Source organism: Telmatherina bonti (assembly GCF_933228915.1).
Source record: "Telmatherina bonti genome assembly, chromosome: 10".
In the NCBI taxonomy this organism is placed as follows: domain Eukaryota; kingdom Metazoa; phylum Chordata; class Actinopteri; order Atheriniformes; family Telmatherinidae; genus Telmatherina; species Telmatherina bonti.
This window is the reverse complement of record NC_136628.1, coordinates 4,614,037-4,626,375: the sequence shown is the minus strand read 5'-3', so window position 1 is coordinate 4,626,375 and position 12,339 is coordinate 4,614,037. Positions and strand designations below refer to the sequence as shown.

General features: G+C 45.2%; 1 protein-coding gene across 1 annotated transcript in view; it reads left to right on the top strand.

Moving 5' to 3' along the window:
* The window catches only part of ncam1a (neural cell adhesion molecule 1a), a gene marked incomplete at its 3' end in the record, with an annotated part of 306,826 nt that overhangs the window by 206,872 nt on the left and 87,615 nt on the right, over positions 1–12,339 (top strand). Inside the window, 4 exon segments of the mRNA XM_079248256.1 lie at positions 1,140–1,277; positions 2,280–2,397; positions 6,901–7,061; positions 8,148–8,290. Of these exon segments, the coding sequence (XP_079104382.1) occupies positions 1,140–1,277; positions 2,280–2,397; positions 6,901–7,061; positions 8,148–8,290 (560 nt within the window).

Below are 12,339 nucleotides of genomic sequence, written 5' to 3'. Positions count from 1 at the left end.
AGAGCAGCACATGACCAAACCGAAGCGTTAAACGTCCACAGACGTGTCAGCGTGACATGAATCAAGAGGCCTGGCTGCGTGTGCGTAGGTGTGGAGTCAGAATGACAGGAATGCCTGGCTCCAGAACCTCAGAAAACTCCTCACGCTGTCCTTCCCCTTCCGCAGCTATGCTAATGGCAGAAGGGTTGGAATGGTAAAGAAATAAAACATTTATGGTGAGAATATGATGAAAACTCCCGGCCAGCATCCCTCCCAGTACATAACCGCATGCATGAAAGGATTTCTTGGCTCACATGGTCTTTATTCAGCCTGCTTCTCTTTCAGGCAGGTGGAGAAGTGGAACTCTCATTTCCACTTTTTAACATGGCGACTTGTGGCTCTGAGCTCCTGCAGAGAAGCCCCCGTCTTCAAAGCTGCCTCAGCTGCCGTGTGATTGGCCCCAACACAATAACAAGCAGACAGGCAGAGTTTACAGAAAAACCAGCTTTTTATTGACTAAAAGTGGAGGTGAAGTGAAAGTCTTGCAGCCAAAGTGAACATGTGGAGCTCCAGCAGGAAAGGTGCGCGACTCCTTACCAGTTTTAACCGGTTCCACTGTAATGATGCAATCGATATGGAGAAGACTACGCAGCTCAGGCAGCACCCAAAGAACCCGACTCTGCCACTTCTGAGCTGAGCCATGAAGAGAAACAACTTTTAAGGGAGCGTTGGACTTGCAGGCTGATATTTGGACTTACTTCCTGTTGGTCTTTACCATCAGGCACGTACCTGTGTATGTGACGAAGAGCTTTAATCAGACGGGAAAGTTTCAGGCTTTCTCTCTTTCTGTTTGCATTATGTTTGATTCTCCTTAATTACTTGATATAATTTGCATTATTGTGAGAATGAGAATTTCATTCATCATACGCCTCATTTTTTATAGTAAATTTATACTTGAAGCTGTGGATGTCAGATCTTTACATGATTAAAGTCTTGTGGTTAATCTCCTGGACTTCTGTTATCCACCTACACGTGGCTTCCACTGCAGAGGCATTCCTTGGTATGAAAGTTTTTACATTGGAAACTAAAACAAGTCAAAAAAAGACATTTTTCCTTGGTCTGTTAACGCCGCCATTCTCCGTTTGCTTGCTGCGTTCCAGTGCGATACAGGATCATGTCTAACGGCCACCTGCAGATACGTGGCATCAAGAAGACGGATGAGGGCATGTACAACTGCGAGGCTCGTGTCATGGCCAGGGGAGAAATCGACTTCAGGACGATGAAGGTCATTGTAAATGGTAAGTTCTGCACCTGTGTCAGCTCTGTGCTGTCCAGCCTTCTGTCCTGCTGCACAGAAGATGCGGTAACGTCAGCTGGACATTTCAAATGTAGCTTTAAACCTTGAATGTAGTTTGTTCCACTTTGCTGAGCAACACGAGTTTCATCATGTCAGAGGAGAGCTAAAAAACAGAAAAACAGCTAAATGTTGCAGCTTGGTGTAAAAATGCAGAGATTCATAGCAGCTTGTTCACCTTTTCACACAATCAGAGGTGTGTGCGTCACCTTTCAGTCAGCCTTCATTATTATTCACATTATACAGACAATCTACAACCAAATCCATTTTTTATTATTTGTACTTTCAACATGGCTGTAATGTATAATAATAACAACAACATATTATTATTATTATTATTATTATTATTATTATTATTATTAATAATAATAATAATAATAATAATAATAATAATAATAATAATAATGATGATGATGATGATAATAATAATATTATTATGTTTAATCTTATAAGATTTTTTCTGAAATGCTCAGAAATGTTTATATCTGAACGGTTTTGCTTCTTGCGCTCAGCCTCTGCTGTTCCCTCAGACAGATGTGGATGCAACGCGCTCCAGCTCGACCTCTCTGCTGCTGCTGTTTTGGTTCAGATTGTTTGGAAATTTCAGATGAATATAAACGCTTGTCTCAGCTTGTGAGGCCTATCTTCCTCCTCGGCTCATCTTCCTCCCTCTGCTGCAGTGTTTGTGTGGAAAGTTGGTGCCAAACAGAAACATTGTGCAACTTTTACCATAACGTTTGCTTCAGTAGTCGGTGGAGATATTTACTCAAAATCTAGGAAAAAAAGGAGTAAAATTATTCATCATGGTATCAAACAAAATCTCCTTTTCAGTCACTGGAGCTTTCTGGCTTTTATCTGCGGCCCCATAACGGCCTGCTGGTATTTAGTTTTTGCAGTTTTAGATGACATTTCTAAACAGAATTAAACATGTTTGTCTTTGTTGCAGTGCTTCCCACCATCCGGGCCAGGCAGTCGGAGGTCAACGCCACAGCAGACATCGGCAGCACGGCTCTGCTGGCTTGTGATGCAGACGGCTTCCCTGAACCCACCGTTACCTGGGCGCAGTAAGTCTGCTGAGGGAATCATGCACCTCTCCAGAGTTGGGATAAAAGTGCAGAAGACATAATGGGATGTGAACAAGCCAACATGTTTTCCTGGAGGTGGCAGATGAATAATATCCACTGTGGAGCAATAGAGGAAAAGATATGTACCCACCCGGAGCTGCACGAGTTATTATATGTAGACGTCATGATGCGTCTGTATTAACTTTAGGTATGCAGAGTAAAACTGATCCCCGCCGAGCAGAACCTTTTCACATTTTACTTATTCATTCCTGCAGCTCCGAAGACAACCGTTGATTGTTGTACTTAACGTCTTTATCAACCACATATGTCTGATGCTTTCAGTTTGTTCATCTTGAGCAGAAAAACCTGTGGTTTTCTGCCATTCAGTCTCTTTCCAGGAAAAAACTTTTCCTGATGCATCGTTCCTTCACACAGTTTATTTATCTTTACAGATACAAACCCTCCCTGTAAAATCAAACCACGTTTTGTGAGCAGCTCCTCACGCAGACGAGCAGGAAGGTGGATGTAGATCATTCACATCTGAGCTTTTGGGACATCTTGTCTCTCCAGTAAAAGCTACAGACGGGATGGAAAAGGAGCTTAAAGCGTCATTTAACCTGGATTCATCTCATTAGTGTTTATAGCTGCGATAGTTAATTGATTGCTGAATGACATGTTTACATGTTACGGAGTAGCTAAACGAAGCTAACTGCTAGCTTAAACTCATAACATTCATCTGACAGCATGAAAAAGTCTTGTGACGTTTATAAGAATATGAAATGTGTTTCCCAGACACAAAGCTGACTGCATGAGTTCAGACAGAACCCTCTCGGTTCACATTCAACCCAGATTTTACACGGCTATGAGCTTTCAATAACACAAAGTAAATAAAAACACACCATCCTGTATCTGGATTTACACTATTGATGAAAACTGATAAAATGACAAAAAGAGTAAAAGACAACTTCTCTGTGTCTGCTCACCGTCTCCCAACTGTTTGTGGGATTATTTTCACACTGTGCATGTAACAGGGGCTTCTTCTGTCTGGCTGGTATGAGCTGGACGAACCCCGAGGTCCATCTGTAGCGCAGACTGCAGGCAGCAGCGAAGCTAAGAGCTAGCCATGCTAATCTGCTGAACGGCTAAATGAAGGTTACAGGAAGAAACTACAGTTATCTTTTATAGGAGTCAATACTGAATCAATACAGTAACAGGATTTAGTTAATATTATGGAAATAAGAAAGACAGACGTTGTTGCCTTATGTGAGAACTGTGCTAAACAGTGTGGACGTTAAAATCCTGCAGAGATCTGAGCAGAAATGCATCATTTGTCACGGATCTTTTGTCATGTCGGCTCTTGGAATCGTAGTTTTAATAAACATTCAATAAGCAACCAAACACCTTCTAATATCCAGCCAGCACTCATCACAGACTGAAATATGAAGCTTTTACCTAGAATCAATACAGTGGCAGGTTAAGAGGGAAGAAAAGAAAGGAGCGGCTCAAAAATCTCAGCTCTCTGGCAGCTTTCTCCAAGGTCTCTGCATTTGATGAAAAAGTGAAAGTTCAGTCACAAACACCCAGGGTAGCAGCTGGTGTGATTTTTATGAATTAATTGCTTTGAGTCAAGTGTGAGCTCAACCCCTGAGAGGGTGAAATCCTCACAAACAGACCTGATCCACACCTCCACGGCTGCAGCCAGGAAAGACCTTTCACCACACAAAGAGCCTCCAAAGCAGTTTTACTGAAGAACATTTCTAACATCCGAATGGGAAGACACTCCCTCTGCCAGAGACGGCGGGACTCGGAACAAACACAGGTCATGCCAGTAACACAGCCGCATGCAGAGGGCGGCGTCAGGAAGGGCATCCGCCATCAAGTCACCGGATTCGCCAAGATCTGCTCGGGTGACGTCTGCAGAGGGACAAACCGAAAGCCAGTAACGAAACAAACAATAACACTGTGCTCAGACGTGCAAACACAACAGTTATACACTATTATCATACGTAGGGGTGCGATTAAAAAATTAATCTAATAATTACAGCTTTTCAATAAATTTATTAATCCTCATTAATCACACTTTAATTGCATCATAAAATTTGCCCCAAAAAGCAATTTTTGGTTCATTTAAAGAGATGAATAAATCAAATAATAGAAAAAGAGACTAATATTGTAAAGTCAAGCTCTATTAATGTCTGGGAAAATGCATTTAATTTTGAAACAGTCAAAGAGAAATAGAAAACATTTGTGGCCAAAACTGATCAGACCCAAAGTTAAAGTGTCATTTCAAATACTTTCTTTTTAAAGAATCTACAACACGTTTCTTCCAAACTCTTCATTAACAGACAATAATATCTGGCAGTAAACCAGGACGGGATCCGTTCGTGGCGACTTCAGTCTGATCATGCAGCGGAGGTGATCACCTCCTGCTCGAACCGAGGTGTGTTATTTAGGAGGAGGGGTCGCAAATGGAGAGGAGAAACTACACGTTCTTTTATTGTTCCTCACCAGAAGTCCTTCACAATGCCAGACCTGTTGAAGCTCATTTTGTCTCTAAATAAACTCACTGAAGGGTCTGAAACGTCGCTAAATGTAGCGCCATTGCAGCTAAGTTAGCAGCTAAGTGAGCAACTAAGTTAGCAACTAAGTTAGCAGCTAAGTTAGCAACTAAGTTAGCAACTAAGTTAGCAGCTAAGTTAGCAACTAAGTTAGCGGCTAAGTTAGCAGCTAAGTGAGCAACTAAGTTAGCAACTAAGTTAGCAGCTAAGTTAGCAACTAAGTTAGCAGCTAAGTTAGCAACTAAGTTAGCAACTAAGTGAGCAGCTACATGTATGATATCATAATTATTATAAAATAGTTTTCATATTGACTTGTAGACCCGCTCATTCTCTCGGCTGACTGGTCTCAAATCTAACTTTGTGGAGAGTCTGTGTTGGGCTTTTTGGCCCCTGCTCCTCGCATTTCTGCTGTAGATCTTTCAGAGCCAATCTGTTGCTTCTGAAAAACAACCATTTGTTAAACATCACTCTTTATGGCACACATCAGGGACACAGGACGTTACAGTGCAAGATGTGTGCCCTCCTGCCCCACAACTAGCTCAGGTACAGCTTGCAAAATGGAAGCAGGAGCCAAACTCCAGTTTTTCTAGATTTCCTGCAGAATGCAGCAGTTTTGGTTTATTGTTGGGAGAAAAAAGGGCAAGTCGTACTAATGATGAAGACGGGCAGAGTTAAGTCTTTAGTAGTGTTCCTGCTGCAGGGCAGGCCATGAGACGGCACACAGCAGGTTGGCTACATGAGTTGGAGGTGTGCTGCTTTTAAGCTCCATGGAAGTTTTTCCTTCATTTCTTCCTGCAATGACAAATTCATCAAAAGATAAAACGGAAAAGCAAAATAAACTAATATTTGGTTTAATCCCAGTTTTGTTTTGCGCTTGTGATGACCTGGAAGCAGATGGTCTCCAGCAGCAGAAGACCACAGCGGGTTCCCTCCTGTCAGTAAGAACAGGAAACTGAGGCTACAATTCACACAGACTCACCAGAACTGGACAATAGAAGATGGAGAAACGTTGCTGGTCTGATGAGTCTCCAGTTCAGCTCCACATTCACATGGTAGGATCAGAATCTGCTGGAAACATCATGACAACATGGATCCATCCTGCCGTCAGGATCACCCGTATCTCCCTCCATGACCATGTCCATCCTTTGATGAGCACAGTGTAGCATCTTCTGATGGAAACTTCCAGCAGGATGATGCACCATGTCACAAAGCTCACATCTGCAGCACCTTTGTGATGCTTTGTGTCTGCAGAGCTAAATGTTTCCAACTCTTTAATCCATCAGCAGTTCTGCAGGATGAAGAGAGAAGATCTGCGCTTTAAACACAAACCTGCTTCTGGATATACAGACTTCCCCTCTCTCGACCATATCTCAGATAACTTCAGTCATTCTGAACCTCTCAGGTTTAAACCAGGTCAACAAGCACAAACATCATTTCTTATCATGCAGTTGACTTTCATCGTTACGGTGCGTTACTGAACACTGCCATGGAGTGCAGCAGCTCTCCAGCTGTGACGGTGAGAGGATTTCTGCCGACATGTGGAGTAAATAAAGCCATTGCTCTTAGCTCACAGCTGTCTGCAGGGCAGCAAAGCTGGTGTGTGACGCTGGTCCTGCAGCTCCGGTTGATGCCAGAAGAGGTTCAGGACAGGCAGCGAGGTTCTGAGAGAGCACCCGGGTTAAGCTGCATTCGCTTTCCTCAGGCTGCAGACAGAACTGCCACTGTCAGCCAGGAAAATGCTCCCTGAATGCTACCAAGCACTCATGCAAAGCAGCATTCAGGAAAGGTCTGCTTTTCTGAAGGAAGAGCACCATCATGCAGCTGCTGCATGTCCCTGTTTGAGGAGAAAGCAGTGAAAAAACCTCGGTGTTTGTCCACTCAGGCTGTCTGAGCTGAAGTTGTGATGTGAACCCTTGTCCTTTTCTTCTTTTTCCTCCCGCTACAGCAACAGCGTCGTCCTTGAAATGGGTGAGAAGTACAGCCTGAATGAGGATGGTTCTGAATTGCTAATAAAGGATGTCAAGAAGGTGGATGAAGGAGATTACACTTGCTTTGCCAAGAACAAGGCAGGAGAGAAAGCCGAGGAAGTCAGCCTGAACGTGTTCGGTAAGAGAATATCTCCATTTGCTTCACTGTGAGGCTCTGCTTCTATCTCCTCTCTTACTTACTGACTGCTGCTGCTGCTGCACAATTCCTGAGAGGTTTCCTGTAGTTGGCTGTGAAACATGCGCTGGGTTGGAAAGAAATTAAGCGAAACCTTAGTGGAATCAAAGATGCATCACCGTCTATGAAAGAGGCTTTCTGCCGTGCTTGTGCTCCTGTTAAAGGCAGAAGGAGGAGGAAGTAAAAGCTTCAGTCGCCACACATGTCTGAACACTAAACACCAACATTTACACACGTCTCATGCTTGTTTCCTGATAAAGTTTCTCTTTAAATAACAATCTCAGAACAGAAATCCCCAGTTATGAGGAAAGTAAATTGTGGTGCTGGGGGGGGGGGGGGGGGGGGGGGTATGATGGGTATGATGTGACAGGTTAAATATTGTCTAAGATGTTTAAAGCAACAAGTCAGCAGCTGGCTGCGGTTGGTGCCTCTCCTCATGCACTGTGCACGTCTCCACCAGTACATGCAGAGTGTGTTTGCACCGGCGGTTCACATGCAGGCGTAGCTCTCGGCCTTCCTGACCCATCTCCGCTGGGGAAACCTGGCTGCTACGTTTCTGGACATGTGGATGGTGTTATGGCATTATCTGACACGTTGAACTGGTGTTAGGAAGTAAACTGGTACAAGCTTTTGTCCAACACATGAAGTATTTTTGGCTCCTAAACCTTACCAAGTAGTTTTAGTTTAGGCCTGATTTCTTCACCAAACAGAGATGAAACTGCAAATAAACAGAGATTTAATCAAAATAAAGACGCTAAAGGAGGCAAACGAAGTCTTAAATTCATTCAGCTGACAGAACGTTTGCTCTTCTCTCCACTGATGTGTTTGGCTTCTGGTGTTGTTGCACACGTTGCATCCAGCCTGAACAGATTCTGCAACCTGAGAGACTCCAGAAGTTCTGAATGAACTGTGTTTCATCCTGAAAATGAAAAGGAAATGAATAAGTTGCTTTATTTTGCTTTGCTGCACGGTTTGTTGCATAGAACTGTTCTGAAACTGTTTCCATCGTGCATTCTTCTCTGTTTCTAGTGCAACCCAAGATCACCTACCTGAATAACCAGACAGCTTTAGAGTTTGATGAGCAGGTCACCCTGACCTGCGAGGCCTCGGGTGATCCCACACCCACCATCTCCTGGAGTTTTGGAAGCAGAGTCTTCGCTGAAGGGGAACAGGTACTTTTCGCTCTGTGTCATGCTGTGAAAGCAGTTTCACCAGAAACTGTTGAATTTAACCAGGAAGCGACGTCTTTTAGAGATGATCCAGAAAGATGGAAGCAGAAGATGCAGGTGCTGGAATATGAACCGGAAAAGCAACACATTTCATTTACTTCCATTTCTTTTGGTTTTTTTCAGAATGAACCACTTTATTTTAGGAAAATAGAGGCAGTGCAACAAATGCTGTGAGTTCTTGAAGCTCTGCACGTTTCCAGGCCATCCGGAAGCAAACAAGCCTCAAAGCAACGCCGCGTTCGTGGTTTTACTTCTGCACAAAAACTCGTATGAATCAGAACGACTTCGACACCAGTTTGTCAACTTTGACTTTTCCTTTAGTGTTGGCATGGCAACAGTCAGTCAGTCCAGTTCAGGAAGCTGGCGTCAGTCCCAGATATCATTGGGTGAGAAGCAGGTTCATCACAGGGCCACACACACACACACACACTCCTAGAGACACTCTAGAGTAACCGGGTAACCTAACATGCAGTCTTCGGATGGTGGGGGGAACCGGAGAACCAGCAGAGAACCCACGCAGGCATGGGAGAACACGCAGACTCCACAGAGAAAAGCCACCGTTTGGGCGCCCCCCCTCCCCTGACCGAGGCTCGAACCAGTGACCTTCTTCCCACACTGGTAACCACTATGCCACCGTGCAGCCGCCCTGATGGCAACACTTCTCTCTTTCAGAGCGCGAACAGGAAGTCCAAACGCCCGAGTCTGCGTGTGAAGTGGTCCCGGTTTTCCCGTGGATCCAGCGTTCATGTTTAGGCTGCTGGCAGCAGGACCAAGCAGGACCAAGCTGTCACAGCATGTCTTTACTCAGTATTAACCGTCACGCCTGAAGCAAATGAGCTGGAAGAGAGAAAAATACTTCCAGCCAAATCCTCCTAACAGTTGCTTTGACTCCGACTGATTCTGGTGCGACGTCCTGCTGGTCCAGCCCCTCTCTGCTGTCATGCTCTTATCAGTTCAGTCAAACTGTCTGCGATGGAAATGCATGTGGTAGGTCTGCTCCGGCAGCATGTCATGTGAGCAGCAGGCAGATGAGTCTCTTCTGAGAGGTCATTTTCTGCCATGATTGCAGTAAACAGTATTAGGATAATTACCCTGGTGCCTCTAGCTGCTTTGTGGATTTGGGGAACAACAGTGTTTTACTCTTCATCTAATAAACTGCAGAATTAATAATACGCATTACTGTTGCATCTACTAGCAATAAAAGTTAAGTACGCTGGATTTGGCTCACATCAAAGGTCGCTGACTGATCGCTGCCTCATGACATCTGCTGCAGGAAAACAGCACAACTTGACATAAACAGGCTTTAACTTTCCACACGGTGCAGCTGGTGGTGCATTTTTCACATCTCTGCAGGATCCCACCAGCAATTTACTGGTTTTTAAAGAGCCTGAGATCAGCCGTCCATCGTTCCCACTGCTGTGCAGCAGCGCATGAGGTCTCTTAGCTCACCGTTTATCTCATGCAGGTCAAAAAGTTCATGTTCAGAGGAACAATAAGGAGCTGCAGCTGCTTTCCAGGCTTTATTAAACACAGAGTGGTAGACATGAAGGAAGCACCTGCAGATAGACGTGCAGCTTCTGGAGGCATGGAGGGACTCAGCTGGGAGACACCGGGGCCAAACTGGCCTACTTTACTGCAGGATGTGTGTAAAGCTGCAAGAAGACACAGTTTCACATTAAACATATGACAGTTGTGAACCGGTTGCGTAATCCGCCATGACTGCAGGTGATGCTTTGATTAGAAACGATCCTGTATAGACGGACAGTTTAGTGTTCAACCATCCGGCAGCATTCGTCCCGTTCAGGCCACCATTTTGCGGCGCGGTGGGTGGAAACGGAAACTTTCTGAGTCTTCCACCTGCTTGTCGCCCATTCAGTTTGCAGCCTGTCACCGTGCAGCGATTTCCTCTTGGTCACATCAGTTCCCTTTTCATGTTGCTGTACTCGGAAAGTCTCTGATCAATCGCTAATAGCTCCGTCATTTTCATCGCATCGGCATTCATCACTGGATTCCTGTTTGTCACGCTCCGTCCTGCGCTCCGGCATCGCAGCGCCTCGTAATGATCTGTAATGACAGAGCCGTAATTTAACACAACTGCTGCTGCCTCTTTTGAATATCACCGACTTGTTCACAAAAGTGCACCTGATGGTATCTTTGTGTCACTTCTAATCAGGGGATTTTACTGAAAGGGTCTTTGCACATTCATACCATGAAATGTAAAATATGCGTTTGATCCTGCGATGGCAGCCGATGTTGGAAACGTTGAAATGAGCGAGCGGATCAAAGCACAAAATGCTCGGATCAGAGAAGCGGCTGATTAGTCCCTCAGTGGTTCACCTATAATTAGTTTCCGTACCTTGTTTTCCTCAGTGTGCTTCCAAATTTCCTTCTATTACAATACATTAATTAATCTCCAGCTGAGAGGAACTCATGCTGCTCAAGCAGAATATGCTCCAGTTTGGCATGTTGACCAGTTGGCTTGTTCCCACTGAACTGCCACACAAGAGCCGCGCTCACATCTAGCATCATTCTCACAGAAACAAGAGAAGCAGACGTTCCTGCAGAAGGAACAAGAGAAGCAGACGTTCCTGCAGAAGGAACAAGAGAAGCAGACGTTCCTGCAGAAGGAATAAGAGAAGCAGGCGTTCCTGCAGAAGGAACAAGAGAAGCAGACGTTCCTGCAGAATGAACAAGAGAAGCAGGCGTTCCTGCAGAAGGAATAAGAGAAGCAGGCGTTCCTGCAGAAGGAACAAGAGAAGCAGACGTTCCTGCAGAAGGAACAAGAGAAGCAGACGTTCCTGCAGAAGGAACAAGAGAAGCAGACGTTCCTGCAGAAGGAACAAGAGAAGCAGACGTTCCTGCAGAAGGAACAAGAGAAGCAGACGTTCCTGCAGAAGGAACAAGAGAAGCAGACGTTCCTGCAGAAGGAACAAGAGAAGCAGACGTTCCTGCAGAAGGAACAAGAGAAGCAGACGTTCCTGCAGAAGGAACAAGAGAAGCAGACGTTCCTGCAGAAGGAATAAGAGAAGCAGGCGTTCCTGCAGAAGGAACAAGAGAAGCAGACGTTCCTGCAGAATGAACAAGAGAAGCAGACGTTCCTGCAGAAGGAACAAGAGAAGCAGGCGTTCCTGCAGAAGGAACAAGAGAAGCAGACGTTCCTGCAGAAGGAACAAGAGAAGCAGACGTTCCTGCAGAAGGAACAAGAGAAGCAGACGTTCCTGCAGAAGGAACAAGAGAAGCAGACGTTCCTGCAGAAGGAACAAGAGAAGCAGACGTTCCTGCAGAAGGAACAAGAGAAGCAGACGTTCCTGCAGAAGGAACAAGAGAAGCAGACGTTCCTGCAGAAGGAACAAGAGAAGCAGGCGTTCCTGCAGAATGAACAAGAGAAGCAGACGTTCCTGCAGAAGGAACAAGAGAAGCAGACGTTCCTGCAGAAGGAACAAGAGAAGCAGGCGTTCCTGCAGAAGGAACAAGAGAAGCAGACGTTCCTGCAGAATGAACAAGAGAAGCAGACGTTCCTGCAGAAGGAACAAGAGAAGCAGGCGTTCCTGCAGAAGGAACAAGAGAAGCAGACGTTCCTGCAGAAGGAACAAGAGAAGCAGACGTTCCTGCAGAAGGAACAAGAGAAGCAGACGTTCCTGCAGAAGGAACAAGAGAAGCAGACGTTCCTGCAGAAGGAACAAGAGAAGCAGACGTTCCTGCAGAAGGAACAAGAGAAGCAGACGTTCCTGCAGAAGGAACAAGAGAAGCAGACGTTCCTGCAGAAGGAACAAGAGAAGCAGACGTTCCTGCAGAAGGAACAAGAGAAGCAGACGTTCCTGCAGAAGGAACAAGAGAAGCAGACGTTCCTGCAGAAGGAACAAGAGAAGCAGACGTTCCTGCAGAATGAACAAGAGAAGCAGGCGTTCCTGCAGAAGGAACAAGAGAAGCAGACGTTCCTGCAGAAGGAACAAGAGAAGCAGACGTTCCTGCAGAAGGAACAAGAGAAGCAG